This window comes from Limanda limanda, chromosome 2 (assembly GCF_963576545.1).
Source record: "Limanda limanda chromosome 2, fLimLim1.1, whole genome shotgun sequence".
Classification (NCBI taxonomy): domain Eukaryota; kingdom Metazoa; phylum Chordata; class Actinopteri; order Pleuronectiformes; family Pleuronectidae; genus Limanda; species Limanda limanda.
The window spans coordinates 17450036-17465695 of NC_083637.1; the positions used below are offsets into that span (position 1 = coordinate 17450036).

General features: G+C 44.1%; 2 protein-coding genes across 2 annotated transcripts; both read right to left on the minus strand.

Annotated features, from left to right (window-relative positions):
* Positions 1-1789: 1789 nt before the first annotated feature.
* Positions 1790-6784, minus strand: LOC133027306 (volume-regulated anion channel subunit LRRC8C-like). The gene is given in 4 exon segments (XM_061094333.1): positions 1790-4075; positions 5797-6040; positions 6671-6763; positions 6765-6784. Coding segments are annotated over 4 exon segments (2643 nt in total).
* A 3060-nt stretch (positions 6785-9844) lies between these two features.
* LOC133027338 (volume-regulated anion channel subunit LRRC8C-like) lies at positions 9845-12914 on the minus strand. Its single transcript, XM_061094335.1, has 2 exons — positions 12768-12914; positions 9845-12130 (listed from the first exon to the last, which is right to left on the minus strand). Exons 1-2 carry the CDS (start codon positions 12906-12908, stop codon positions 9845-9847), a joined length of 2427 nt encoding a protein of 808 aa, XP_060950318.1. The 5' UTR covers positions 12909-12914.
* Between the last annotated feature and the right edge of the window lie 2746 nt (positions 12915-15660).

A 15660-nucleotide genomic window follows, 5' to 3' on the forward strand; every position in this document is an offset into this window, starting at 1 on the left:
CTCTCTTTTGCTGAAAAGGTTCAGCGCTCAAATCCATAAATGATGAAATGTGAAGGAAATGAACAGTTTGTCAAGGAGGTGTGTGGCAGAGTGGGCGGGTCAGTGTCTGCTCAAACATTACTGTGGTATGTCTGTAACCCGGCTGACAGGATCACATTTTATTACTGTGCAAGCCAGGACATGATGGCAGAGCAGTTCAGGCAAAGAGGTGGACGTCCTGAGAGACCTGAAATGCAAATCTGAGTCTGGGACAGAGATACTGCTCGTATGAACATATGGAGAACGAAAAAAAGGAAGGAATTTCTTTGTGTGAGAGAGAGAAAAACACTAAGTAGAATATACAATTTGAAGCATTTAAACGCCAAAAACTAAAACAAGTAACTAGATGGACCTTCAGTCGAGCTACAGACACAATACAATATAGTTTTTAACATGCCAAATGGCTTGGTTTGACGGTGTTTTCTGGAAATCAAATCCCTCACAAGTTACTAAAAGCTGAGTGAAACTACGGTAGCCATTCATTCATAACATGTTGAAATAAAGAGCATCCCCCCTCACCACAGACATCATTGTAAAACATGTCACTAATCTAAGCTTTATATGATAATTTACTCAGACCTGCTTTTCATGCCAAATATTATGTTGACTTGACCTTTACCGGATTCATACTCATTTGTAGGATTTCAGTCCCCCCCCCCTCGTTGGACAGAATCCGTAAACAGAGGACTGGACACTTATTATTCTGCTGCTGAAAGGCTTTTCTCTTCTTCCTGCTGGTTTGGTGCCTGAAAGGCAGCAACATGAGCCGCCACATTGTGGGAAATGCGCTCAATGCTGTATGAACCTGTTCAACAGGATACAGCACAGGTACTAATCTCTGGCTCTGAGGGAAACCACTAAATATTGTACAGGGAGAAGCATTTATAAAAACGTTGGCTCATGACAATAACAAGGTCTTTCTTTTATTAACGCCAATTATTACACATAACATCAGCCTGACTCTGTTTTTATAATAAAGTTTACAATAATGTGCAATATGCACCATTTAAAAAATAAATAAATACAGTAAGGTATTTACAGGACACATATACCCTTCGTAAAATACTTGTAAATGTATTTTTTACAAAATGCATCAAAATATTTCAGAAACATTCATCTGACGTAAATTGAAACATACATGTTATAAAAAAGTATCCTAGACATAACTGAGCTTAAATGTTTAATGTTAAAGGTCCAGTGTGTAAGGCAGAAATTGAATATTAAATAATCCTAGAGATGTTTTCACTAGTGTGTTATAATCTAAAATGTATGAATTGTTGTTTACAATAGCCCTAACTGGACCAACCAAACACCGGAACATAGGTTCTCTTTCATGTTTGGAAGGGGAGGGTGAACCTCTAATCTAAGATCAGATATTAGATTTTGACTTCTCATAACTCTTTAATTTAGCTCCTGAGAAAAAGCCTTTCAGTTATGTCTCAGCCTGATCCATATTTAAGATCGTAAAATTCTCCCTCCACTTATCTTTATATATCTCCAATAATGAGATTCTTGAAATTGAGATCAACAAGGGAACATGACTGGCTTGACCATGAGCCTACACAATATCTGACATTTGTGATCAAATTTAAGTGTAAAGAGAACTCTGAGAAGCCAATGAGCAGAGTGGAATAAATCCTGGAGAGGACAAAGTTCCATCTAGTGCTACAGATCAACACACTGCTAATTTTCAATGACCTTCGACCATGACAGTCCGCTGAGAGAAGATGCGTCCATTAGCTCTAAAAACTTAGCTCTTTGCCTGCCTGCTTCGCATATCCGGTGGCAGAAGATCCAACAGGTTGTCCTCTACTATCAACCCACTGACATTCAGAAGGGGACAGTCTGCTATCTCCAGAGGAAGAGACTCCAGACGATTCCCCTTAATCTCCAGCCGGATCAGCTGAGCCAGGTTGGCCACGCTAGGGCTTAGGTTTGACAGGGAGTTGTTTCCAAGAGCCAGCGTCTTTAGCTTTTTACAGGAAAAGAGCTCCTCTGGCACCATCTCTAAAGAGTTGAAAGCAGCGGAGAAGAACTGGAGGCCTTGTGGGATGCCCACCTCAGGAGGAAGAGAGGTCAGCTGGTTGTGGGAAACATCTATGTGCCTGAGCTTGGTGCAATAAAACAATCGAGAGGGAAGCTTCCTCAGCTTGTTCCAGCTGAGATCTATCGTCTCGAGGGAGTGCAATTTACTGATGTGATCAGGGATGTAAGTGATTTTGTTGTGCCACAGTCGCAGGGTCACTAACCGGCGACAGTGCTGTAAGCTCAGTATCTCCTCCACAGTGGTCAGTTTATTGTCTTTCAGGTCCAGCTCCTGTAGATTGTTCAGGCTGAAGACAGCACTTGGGATGCGCTCCAACTCACAGCCCACTAACTCCAGTGAAAGCAGGTTGGTTAACTTCTTCAGGCTGCTGAACGCCTGGAGTCTGACACCTTCATTATAGATACACAACCTCTGCAGCTGCACCGCAACATCCCCTACGCTGGGCGGGATCTTCGAAAGGCTGGAGCGGAAAGTGAGAAGTCTCAGAGCTCGAAGGTCTCGAAGGGAGTCCAGAGTGGCACTTTTGGACGCCTCAGTTAAGGGACTGTTCAGATGTAGTTCCTCCAGGCCACTCAGAGTGTACATCCACAAAGGTACTTCATCGAAATTCTCAAAAGATAGACGAAGGATCTTCAAATGTTCCTTCAGGTGGTTCAGGGCAGGCAGCTGGAGCTTTGCTTGGCAGTAGAGCAGCGACAACTCCCGGAGAGAGTCTAGCTTTGCCACAGTCAGTGGGATGGTTACGTTTTTAACTTGCTCCAGTTTGAGCGATTCCACCTCAGACAGCTCAAACACGGTGTCAGGAAGCCCCGGCAACATTGACAGGTGCAGCTCCAACAGGTTATTTGTGTTCTTGACAAGACGGTCGCGTAGCTTTTTGGCGGTCCACTGGTGGTTGAGGTTGAGCTGATGGAGACGACTCTCACTGACCTCGGAAAGAAAGACGGCAAATCTCTTAGAGTAGAGGGCGTCATATTGGTCCACAAGGTGCAGGAGGAATGCAAAGTCATTCATTACGTCTGGTATATCGTTAATACCTGTCTCTAGTCTGACCTGGTCAAAGGAGTATGATTTGAGTGACCGGTGGAACAGCCAGTAGAAGGAATAGATGCACAGGAGACCATACACTCCCACAAAGCAGATGTAGCAATAAGCAAGCTTGGAGAAAAGATGGGCTTTGTTGTGGTTACAGCAAAAAATGTCAAAACCAGTCAGTTCAGGAGGAACGTAACAGTGCACTACAATCTCAATGTTTGGTGCCATCACTGCAGTGTAGATGATGATCAAAAGGAACTTAAAGACCTTGACCGATGTCTGTAGCACATACATGACATACAGGAGGTCTGCCTCCTCTACATGAGTTCTCAACTTCTTTACCTTTTCAAATAGAGCTTTGGCCTGCTCGCCTTCCTTCTTGTCCAGGGCGGAGGGGGCAGACGGAGACTCTGGGGTTTTCTTTTCTGGATTAGACTTGACAGATGAGGAGCGAAGAAGCCCTGTGGTCTCCTCCTCGTCCCCTCGTCGCTCTGCAGGTTCCTTTGAGGTGGTGTTCCTCCTCCAAATTACCATCTTCTCCTCTCCTCTTTCCTCCGACACTTCACTCAGGGCCCTCGTGGTCCACGGGGAGTCAAAGCACTTCACAAGGATGGTCACAAAGAGGTCAATCTTAGAAGACGTCCCGGGGAACTTGAACCAGAAGCTGCTCGCTGCCATGAAGATCACAGTGTGGATCACGACGAGGTAGGGGAAGTACTTTGCGTACCAGTGGACGAACCTCTCGTAGCAATAGTGATTAACAAACAAATATTGATGGATGTCCAGGTTGTTCTTGCGGCCAGTCACCTCCACCATAATGGGACTCGCAGGCATGACCAGTGTGTGCTGCCTTGTCTTGTTCTCTGCGTAAGTGCTGATGTGGCTGCAGTCGATTGCCTCTGGCGTTGGGCTGGTGAAGTGACTGGGCAGACATGCAATCTTGTCTTGAGTGAGCTACGGAACACAGATGCATGAATTAATTAATAAGGGAGCAGACAGCAAGTATTTATGATTGAACCGTGTAATTAGAAATATGCATATGTGGACAACAATGAACATGGCCCCTCCCACACAGAGGGCACTGCTCCTGAAATAACTTGTCAGCAGTCTGGCCGATACTTTCACATGTGAGGCCATTGTGATGGCGCATGTTTGCATACTGCACGCCTAACTGCTGGTCTGGCACGCCTCCTAACAAAGCCAGGTAAAGCAAGAGAGGAGGCCCACATTTCCTTACTGCAATGGAAGTCATTGACCAATCACAAATGAGTGGCCAAGCTGACCAATCAGAGCAGACTGGTCTTTATTGGGAGGGGGTCTTAAAGAGACAGGAAGTAAAACCAAGCATGAAAAGAGGAACTGCAGCAATGGACAGTGTGAGCAAAGTGGCTTTACATTAGAGCCTGTAAACCTTTTCAAGTTATAAATTAAAGTAATTAACCTGAATTGAAGCATTCCATCTCTTCTTTAATGGTTCAGTATGAACGATTTAGATGAAAGGGATCTAGTGGCAGAGATTGAATATAAAATAATCCTAGTGATGTTTTCACTAGTGTGTTTCATCTACATTTTTATTGTTGTTTTCTCTACCCCAGAATGGGCCCTTTATATTCAAATACTTTCTGTTTACATCGAGAGCGTGTCCTCTCTACGGAGGCCGCCATGTTTTTTAAACTAAACACCTTTTGAGTTTTTATGACAACTGAAGACTACCACAGGTTCTCTTTCATGTTTGGAAGGGGAGGGTGAGGTGAGGGGTATTCAGCTGCAGCAGGAAACTTCACCATTAGATGTCAATAAATTCTACACAGAGGAACTTTAAGTAACTGTTTTTGAAATAGATTCAATGAATGTAGAGAAAATCTTTTGTGACTTGTATTTAACAAATCCTCACAATTACATTTTAGTGTAAATTAAACACAAAAAGCAGAATGGGTAAAGATATAGAGAGGTTAAGAACGTGTACCAATGAGTCCAGAAGCTGTTTTAGAAACTTTTAGTTTATATTATATACTGTGTTTTTAAACTATGTTATTGGTATGGCAATGACGGTCCTCCAATTTGGATGGATTGTAATAAAACGTTGTACATTCACGGTCCTCAGAGGATGAATTGTAACAACTTTGGAGTTTTCTAACAGTTCATCTTCTGATCCAGCTAAACTTGTTGTCCTTGTTTATGATCCAATGATTTTACATTATTGACTCAGGGTTAAACTTGTCCTCTTATAGACGATTCCTTTGTACTAGTCCTTTGCCTCAGTAAAGTTAGGCTCTTGAGCAACACGCACCTTCCTCACTGAGACAGCATGTTGATAAAACACAGGAACGAGTAACAGAAGAGGACAAGTCTGTAACGCTTTTCTTCTGTGCTATATTAACGTGACACAGAAGTAATAAGCAGGTGGTGAGAGACACATTAAGGAGCAAGTTAGAGCTCTGAATGTACAGTAAGTGGGTCAGGAGAGCCAAGTTAGTTTAGTCTCTCTTTGTTTCCAGCAGACATGGAGGTCAAGAGCTTGTTCTTTACACATAGTAGCCTACAGCAGATACACATGATGCCACTGTCTAATTGGGAAGTTCAGGCTGTCATTGGTCAATAATGATCATGTCATTAAACAGGCTAAAATAAACATTTAAGAGCATGTGATAAGGGTTGGTTTGTAGATGCCTCACCTGCAGGGTGCAACCAAAGACTCCGATCATCAGCATGGCAATGCACAGGTACTCTGAGAAAACATCCCACCACGGCTTCAGCACCCGAAACTTGGAGTTCGGCTCTGTGCCGAGGTTTTTCAGTTCACCCACCGGGATCATCCTGGCTGCTGCGGCTGCTGCTCCACGCTGACGAGAGAAACGGGTGGCTGTGAACACTGAGGCCAAATTAGGCTTTCAACACAGTGCAGCCTCCGGAGAACATCTTTTCAAAGGCTTTAAAGTCATATGGCACAGAGAAGCAGAGTGTGTGTCAGGAGTGAGGGTTTGGGTTCATTATGTACACAGCGACTACAGGCTTCAGGTATCTATGGCTTAAATACACGAGCAGCCAGCTCCTGTGTTCAGGGTGGGTTCAAAGTGGATAAACTAGTTTGACAACAAAGTCTGAAACTGAGATGAACTTCCATTCAGGAAAACGCTGACAGCATTTTAGGGTATTTTTTCCCTGATAGATAAAAAGTAATGTAGGTAAAACAATCCAACATATGTGGAAAATCATAAAAAATATAATTACATTAAAAGTGTCAAAGTAGCCCGTTTAAATGCTGATGTGTAGAATTTACACAGCAATGGAGGAACAAGTGCAGTTAACTTTTTAACTTTTTAATCCTGTTGCTACTTCTTTGTGGTTGAGAGAAACTGTTTTAACGTCACACCATGAAACACACTGGACTTCATTAATGTGAAATAAAAGTCACATGTTCTATAGTTCATTAATTTCTGTATATATCTTGATAGTGGTTTGGAGTTTATCTCCCAGGTTTCAGCACAGACAGAACAGGAAACACACATATTGTGTTTTCTCTGCTTTAAGCAGGTAAATTCAACTCACCTGAGCCCGGAGAAGATCCTCAGGTGTCTGTTCAGGATCAGGATCGGAACTCTGCTTCTCATAGTTGAACACGAGCTCACCGGTGTCAAGTTACCGAGAAACAACACAGCACATCCCCCTTCAGAATAAAGCCCCGTGTCGTTGACAGGCCAGTACAGTACAGCGAGAGCAAACTTTACCAGCGATTAGAAACAAAAAGAAAAATCGATTATGTTAATGTTAAGTAATAATAATAATAATAATAATGTGTAGAGCACCTTTCAAAATATAGTTACAATGTGCTTTACGAGTTAAAAATCAAAAAATTAAGGAAAACAATAGGAAACAATTTAAAGTCAAACAATACAAAACAATTTAAAAGCTATTTGAATCTCACACAGCAATAGAGAACAGATAAAACGATCAAAATAAAATAACATCATGTAATTACCAAATTCCACTTTTGGCCTGTTGCACTTGAACCTCATCGCTTTCTATTTCCTCCCCAATTTCTAATTTAACATTTTTGGTATTTCTCTAAGTTTGTTTGTGATTTAGCTTTGATTGTATTTAGTCTTGTCTTTTATGTGTGTGGATGAATTGTCTCTGCACTTTGCTTTGCTGTCCTGCTCCCCTCGAATTACCCCTATTGGAGGATGAGTAGTTTTAGAACTATTTTTATAATTTACAGTTGCAATCAGAAATATTCAACCCCCTCACCTCAAAAGACATTTAAGTGATGTGGATGAAAGATAATGACAATAAATGACAAAAAAATATATATTTATTGATACATATGAGTTATTTTGACAACAGAAGTTGACTTAACTTTGAAGTTCATATGAAAAAAGTTACTCTTTTCACACATGTGCATGTGCAGTTTTATTCACCTCCCAGCTTCAGTGCTTGTTAGCACATCCTTTAGCTTTTATAACTTCTAACAAGGGTTTTCGGTAAGTGCGGACAAGCTTCTTTCACCTCTCGATTGGGATCTGTGCCCAATCTTCATGTGCAAAAGCCTCTAGCTCAGTGATGTTTGATGGCTTCCATGCTGTAACTGCCATCTTGATGACCCACCTCCATGCTTGACCGTGGGGATGGTATTCCTCTGGTCATAAGCCTTGCCCTCTCATGCCAGACATGGATGACAGTTCTGGTCCATATGTCCAAACAGTTTCAATTTGGTTTCATCAGTCCATAGAACTGTCACCCAAAACTCTGTCGTCTTATCCAAATTCCTCCTGGCATATTCTAGTCGACTTTTGATGTTCCTTGTGGTCAAGAGTGGAGTGCGTCTTGGAGTCCGGCCATGAAGTCCTTGTTTATTCAGTGCACATCTTATAGTTGCCATTGAAGCACTTGTACCAGCCTTCATCAGGTCATCCTGTAGGTGTCTTGCAGTCACACAGGGGTTTCTCCACAGAGGCCGCTATGTTTGTTTTTTTTGGAAGGGGTGAGTGAACCTTTAATTTAACATCAGATATTCGATTTTGACTTCTCATACCTTAAATTTAAATTTAGCTCCTGAGAAAGAGCCTTTCTCTTTTCTCAGCCTGATCCTTATTGAAGATTGAAAAATTCTCCCTCCCCTTATCTTTATATATCTTAAATAATGAGATTCTTGAAATTGAGATCCATAAGGGAACATGACTGGCTTTCTCATGAGCCTACACAATATCTGACATTTATGATCAAATTTAAGTGTAAAGAAAACTCTGAGAAGCCAATGAGCAGAGCAGAATAAATCCTGGACAGGATAAGGTTCCCTCTAGTGCAGTGGTCACCAGCCTTTTCAAGCCCAATATCACTATTTAATTCCAGCTTAAGCCGAGATCTACCATTACATTACATTTCATTTAGGTGACACTTTTATCCAAAGCTACTTACAATAAGTGCATCAACCATGAGGAACAAACCCAGAACAACAAGAATCAAGAAAGTACAATTTCTTCAAAAAAGCAAAACCACAAAGTGCCATTTAAGTGCTACTTAATTCTTAGTTTAAACTTTTATTCAAGGTATAGTCGGAAGAGGTCTGTTTTTAGTTTGCGACGGAAGATGTGTAGACTTTCTGTCCTTATGTCAATGTTTAGCTCATTCCACCATTTAGGAGCCAGGACAGCAAACAGTCGTGATTTTGTTGATATCTTCCAAAAAACCCACTAAGGAGGGTCATACTTATTATTTTTTGCAATTTCTGTTAAAGGTTGAATGTACAAGAAATACTTAAACACAAAGAAAGGCAGTTGTGCAAATGTTTATATTCAATACACAATATTCAAATTAATATCAAATCATATTTACAATGCAAAATATGTAGCTTCTCAGTTCCACATCATGTTCTGCAGAGGAGCTGCTAGTGCAGCACAATGTTTTCAAATATAGGCTTTGATTTGAATATGGCCACAAATATGATTATTGCCTTGTATGAAACAAGTCCCTTGTACTCAAATAAATACCAGGACTACACAGTATGAAGCTATGCATCTTCCGCTCCAGCAAATATTTCACAATAAAAAAACTTTTTAAACAAGGGAATGGATATCATCAACAGAACGCTCGAGATCTTTTATTTTGAAAAGGCATACAGATAGTGTTGCAACCATTTGTTTGTGACATAAATTCATCAGGTAAACATTAAAAATCAGTTGAATGATAATCTTCTCTGTTTATTCTGCTGTGAACAACAATGCTAATCCCTCTATGACACAAACATATTTACATCACTTCCCGATCCCGTTTCAAAGTAAAAGCACTCCAGGGTTTCACCTTCTGAATCCACTCATTTGTTCGAATAGGGCTTTGTTTGTAATCGACAGACCGAAAGGGGCACATCTTCATACCGTAGAGTCCTGACATTGACTTTAGTACATTAACCAACTTGTTCTTAAAGGAAATGCAGGAGATAAACCTGCAGCTCTGCCGCCAGTAAGAGACACAGGACACGTGTGAAAAACAGACAACCTACACACAGCTGGTCTTTGAGCGTGACGACAGCCAGTGAGTCCAGAGAGTTGGGGGATCGACAGTGAAGACTGGGAGATCAACCGGTAGATCGTGATTGACGGGTTGGCACCCACTGCTCTATTGCTACAGATCAACACACTGCTAATTTTCCATGACATTCTGTCGTGTCAGCCTTTCATCGACCATGACAGCCCACTGAGAGAAGATGCGTCCATTAGCTCTACAAACTTAGCTCTTTGCCTGCCTGCTTCGCATGTCCGGTGGCAGCAGATCCAACAGGTTGTCCTCTACTATCAACCCACTGACATTCAGAAGGGGACAGTCTGCTATCTCCAGAGGAAGAGACTCCAGACGATTCCCCTTAATCTCCAGCCGGATCAGCTGAGCCAGGTTGGCCACGCTAGGGCTTAGGTTTGACAGGCAGTTGTTTCCAAGAGCCAACGTCTTTAGCTTCTTACAGGAGAACAGCTCCTCTGGCACCATCTCTAAAGAGTTGAAAGCAGCGGAGAAGAACTGGAGGCCTTGTGGGATGCCCACCTCAGGAGGAAGAGAGGTCAGCTGGTTGTGGGAAACATCTATGTACCTGAGCTTGGTGCAATAAAACAATCGAGAGGGAAGCTTCCTCAGCTTGTTCCAGCTGAGATCTATCGTCTCTAGGGAGTGCAATTTACTGATGTGATCAGGGATGTAAGTGATTTTGTTGTGCCACAGTCGCAGGGTCACTAACCTGCGACAGTGCTGTAAGCTCAGTATCTCCTCCACAGTGGTCAGTTTATTGTCTTTCAGGTCCAACTCCTGTAGATTGTTCAGGCTGAAGACAGCACTTGGGATGCGCTCCAACTCACAGCCCACTAACTCCAGTGAAAGCAGATTGGTTAACTTCTTCAGGCTGCTGAACGCCTGGAGTCTGACACCTTCATTATAGATGCACAACTTCTGCAGCTGCATCGCTACATCCCCCACGCTAGGCGGGATCTTTGAAAGGTTGGAACGGAAAGTGAGAAGTCTCAGAGCTCGAAGGTCTCGAAGGGAGTCCAGAGTGGCACTTTTGGACGCTTCAGTTAAGGGACTGTTCAGATGTAGTTCCTCCAGGCCACTCAGGGTGTACATCCACAAAGGTACCTCATCCAAATTTTCAAAAGATAGACGAAGGATCTTCAAATGTTCCTTGAGGTGGTTCAGGGTAGGCAGCTGGAGCTTTGCTTGGCAGTAAAGCAGCGACAACTCCCGGAGAGAGTCTAGCTTTGCCACAGTCAGTGGGATGGTTACGTTTTTAACTTGCTCCAGTTTGAGCGATTCCACCTCAGACAGCTCAAACACGGTGTCAGGAAGCCCCGGCAACATTGACAGGTGCAGCTCCAACAGGTTATTCGTGTTCTTGACAAGACGGTCGCGTAGCTTTTTGGCGGTCCACTGGTGGTTGAGGTTGAGCTGATGGAGACGACTCTCACTGACCTCGGAAAGAAAGACGGCAAATCTCTTAGAGTAGAGGGCGTCATATTGGTCCACAAGGTGCAGGAGGAATGCAAAGTCATTCATTACGTCTGGTATATCGTTAATTCCTGATTCTAGTCTGACCTGGTCAAAAGAGTACGATTTGAGTGACCGGTGGAACAGCCAGTAGAGGGAATAGATGCACAGGAGACCATACACTCCCACAAAGCAGATGTAGCAATAAGCAAGCATGGAGAAAAGATGGGCTTTGTTGTGGTTACAGCAAAAAATGTCAAAACCAGTCAGTTCAGGAGGAACGTAACAGTGCACTACAATCTCAATGTTTGGTGCCATCACTGCAGTGTAGATGATGATCAAAAGGAACTTAAAGACCTTGACCGATGTCTGTAGCACATACATGACATACAAGAGGTCTGCCTCCTCTACATGAGTTCTCAACTTCTTTACCTTTTCAAATAGAGCTTTGGCCTGCTCGCCTTCCCTCTTGTCCAGGGCGGAGGGGGCAGACGGAGACTCTGGGGTTTTCTTTTCTGGATTTGACTTGACAGATGAGGAGCGAATAAGCCCTGTGGTCTCCTCCTCGTCCCCTCGTCGCTCTGCAGGTTCCTTTGAGGTGGTGTTCCTCCTCCAAATGACCAGCTTCTCCTCTCCTCTTTCATCCGACACTTCACTTAACGCCCTCGTGGTCCACGGGGAGTCAAAGCACTTCTCGAGGATGGTCACAAAGAGGTCAATCTTAGAAGACGTCCTGGGGAACTTGAACCAGAAGCTGCTCGCTACCATGAAGATCACAGTGTGCAGCACAACGAGGTAGGGGAAGTACTTTGCGTACCAGTGGACGAACCTCTCGTAGCAATAGTGATTTACAAACAAATACTGATAGTTTTCCAGGTTGTTCTTGCGGGCCGTCACCTCCAACATGATGGGACTTGCAGGCTTGACCAGTGTGTGCTGCCTTGTCTTGTTCTCTGCGTAAGTAATGATGTGGCTGCAGTCGATTGCCTCTGGCGTTGGGCTGGTGAAGTGACTGGGCAGGCATGAAATCTTGTTTTGAGTGAGCTATGGAAAATAGATGCATGAATTAATTAATAAGGGAGCAGACAGCAAGTATTTATAATTGTACCGTGAAATTAGAAATATGTATGTGGACAACAATGAACATGGCCCCTCCCACACAGAGGGCGCTGCTCCTGAAATAACTTGTCAGCAGTATGGCCGATACTTTCACATGTGAGGCCATTGTGATGGCTCATGTTTGCATACTGCACGCCTAACTGCTGGTCTGGCCCGCCTCCTAACAAAGCCAGGTAAAGCAAGAGAGGAGGCCTACATTTCCTTACTGCAATGGAAATCATTGACAAATTACAAATGAGTGGCCAAGCTGACCAATCAGAGCAGACTGGGCTTTATTGGGAGGGGGTCTTAAAGAGACAGGAAGTAAAACCAAGCATGACAAGAGGAACTGCAGCAATGGACAGTGTGAGCAAAGAGAGCCAAGTTAGTTTAGTCTCTCTTTGTTTCCACCTCAGGTGGAGGTCAAGATCTTGTTCTTTACACATAGTACAGCAGATACACATGAGGCCACTGTCTAATTGGGCAGGTCAGGCTGTCATTGGTCAATAATGATCATGTCATTAAACAGGCTAAAATAAACATTTAAGAGCATGTGATCAGGGTTGGTTTGTAGATGCCTCACCTGCAGGGTGCAACCAAAGACTCCGATCATCAGCATGCTAATGCACAGGTACTCGGAGAAAACATCCCACCACGGCTTCAGCACCCGAAGCTTGGAGTTCGGCTCTGTGCCGAGGTTTTTCAGTTCACGCACCGGGATCATCCTGGCTGCTGCGGCTGCTGCTCCACGCTGACGAGAGAAACGGATGGCTGTGAACACTGAGGCCAAATTAGGCTTTCAACACAGTGCAGCCTCCGGAGAACATCTTGTCAAAGGCTTTAAAGTCATATGGCACAGAGAAGCAGAGTGTGTGTCAGGAGTGAGGGTTTGGGTTCTTTATGTACACAGCGACTACAGGCTTCAGGTATCTATGGCCTTAAATACCTGAGCAGACCGCTCCTGTGCTCAAGATGGGTTCAAAGTGGATAAACTAGTTTGACAACAAAGTCTGACTGATGTCGGACTAAATGCTGATGTGTAGAAGTTACACAGCAATGGACAAAGAAGTGCAGTTCACTTTTTAATCCTGTTTGTGAGCACAGCTACTTCTTGGTGGTTCAGAGAAACTGTTTAACATCACATCATGAAACACACTGGACTTCATACATGTGAAATACAATCACGTGTTCTTTAGTTCATTAATTTCCGTACAGATCTTGATAATGGTTTAGAGTTTATTTCCCAGGTTTCAGCACAGACATAACAGGAAACACACAAATTGTGGTTCAACTCACCTGAGCCCGGAGAAGATCCTCAGGTGTCCGGATCGGAACTCTACTTCTCAAAGTTGAACACAAGCTCAACGGTGTCAAGTTACGGAGAAACAACACAGCACATCTCCCTTCAAAATAAAGCCCTGTATTGTTGACAGGCCGGTACAGTACCCGTGTGAGCAAACTTTACCAATGATTAGAAACAAAAAGAAAAATCGATTATGTTGACGTTAAGTAATAATAATAATAATCAGAATCAGAATCAGAAGTATTTTATTGCCAAGTTTGTTCACACATACAAGTAATTTGCTCTGGGTATTGGTGCAAACAATGAACATAGAAACATAAAAACGCAACAAATACAACATGCATAGGAGAGCAATAAAAAATGGGAAACCAGTATATATTTACTCACTGTTTACTTCTTATTTACTCACTTTTTACCAATATTTATACAAAGTAACATTTATTTTGAGATAAACATTTCTGAATAAAAATATACAAAAAATATAAGTGAAATGCTACATGCAAAACAGTTAACAGTGTCATATTGCAATATGCAATGTAATGCAGTATAATATAATATGATATGATATAATGTGTTAATTTAACACATCCTAGAGGTGTGGGGGTGGAATAAAAGTCCGAGTCAGGTGGGGGTCCCGGGCCTTGTTGATAAGGCCAACTGCAGTCGGGAAGAAGCTGGTCATGTGGCGGGCGGTTTTAGTCCTGATGGCCCGCAGCCTCCTGCCGGAGGGAAGAACCTCAAAGAGTTGGTGACCCGGGTGAGAAGGATCGGCCACAATCTTACCTGCACGCCTCAGGGTCCTAGAGGCAAACAGGTCCTGTAGAGATGGCAGATTGCAGCCGATCACCTGCTCAGCAGAGCGGATGATCCGCTGCAGCCTCCTTTTGTCGTTAGTGGTGGCAGCAGCGAACCAGATGGTGATGGAGGAGGTGAGGATGGACTCGATGATGCAGGTGTAGAAGTGCACCATCATTGCCTTTGGCAGGTTGAACTTCTTCAGCTGCCGCAGGAAGTACATCCTCTGTTGTCCTCTTTTGGTGATGGAGCTGATGTTCAGCTCCCACTTGAGGTCCTGGGAGATGATGGTGCCCAGGAAGTGGAAGGACTCAGCAGTGACGACTGGGGAGTCTCTCAGGGTGATGGGGGTGGGTGGGGCTGGGTTCCTTCTGAAGTCCACAACCATCTCCACTGTTTTTAGAGCATTGAGCTCCAGGTTGTTCTGCTCACACCAGGACACCAGATGGTCAATCTCCCACCTGTAGGCTGACTCATCCCCACCAGAGATGAGCCCAGTGAGGGTGGTGTCGTCCGCAAACTTTAGGAGTTTGACGGACTGGTGACTGAAGGTGCAGCTGTTGGTGTACAGGGAGAAGAGAAGAGGTGAAAGAACACAGCCTTGAGGGGAACCGGTGCTAATAGATCTGAATTCAAATACATACTTACCCAGCCTCACGCGTTGCCCCCTGTCAGACAGGAAGTCTGTGATTCACCTGCAGGTGCAGTCAGGCACACTCAGCTGGGAGAGCTTGTCCTGTAGCAGGTCCGGGGTGATTGTGTTGAAAGCAGAGCTGAAGTCCACAAACAGGATCCTGGCGTAGGTTCCTGAGGAGTCCAGGTGCTGGAGGATGAAGTGAAGGGCCATGTTGACTGCATGGTCTACATACCTGTTGGCTCTGTAGGCAAACTGCAGGGGGTCCAGGAGAGGGTCAGTGATGGCTTTGAGGTGGAACAGCACGAGGCGCTCAAATGCCCTCATCACCACAGAGGTCAGGGCGACTGGTCTGTAATCATTGAGTCCAGTTATCTTAGTTTTTTTGGGGACAGGGATGATGGTGGAGGTCTTGAAGCAGGCTGGTACGTGGCAGGTCTCCAGTGAGGTGTTAAAAATGTCTGTGAACACCGGAGACAGCTGATCAGCACAGTGCTTCAGGATAGATGGAGAGACAGAGTCTGGCCCGGCTGCTTTGCGGGGGTTCTGTCTCCTGAAGAGTCTGTTGACGTCCGTCTCCAGGATGGAGAGAGTCGTCACTGTGATAGAGGAGGGGGGGGGGGGGCTCAGAGGTGGGAAGTTGTGGAAAGATGCAGGCCCTTTGTGTTGTGGGGGAGCTGCAGCTGATGGGCTGGGGTGTGGTGTCAGAGGGGATGGTGTCAGGACTGTCCCATTGTCTATCGA

What these genes read in the sequence shown, in the direction of transcription:
- LOC133027338 (XM_061094335.1), bottom strand. Translation starts at nt 12,908, where the DNA reads ATGATCCCGGTGCGTGAACTGAAAAACCTCGGCACAGAGCCGAACTCC. An exon ending in TCTTTGGTTGCACCCTGCAG is followed by an intron (nt 12,131 to 12,767) that starts GTGAGGCATCTA and finishes TATTTTCCATAG; the next exon opens with CTCACTCAAAACAAGATTTC.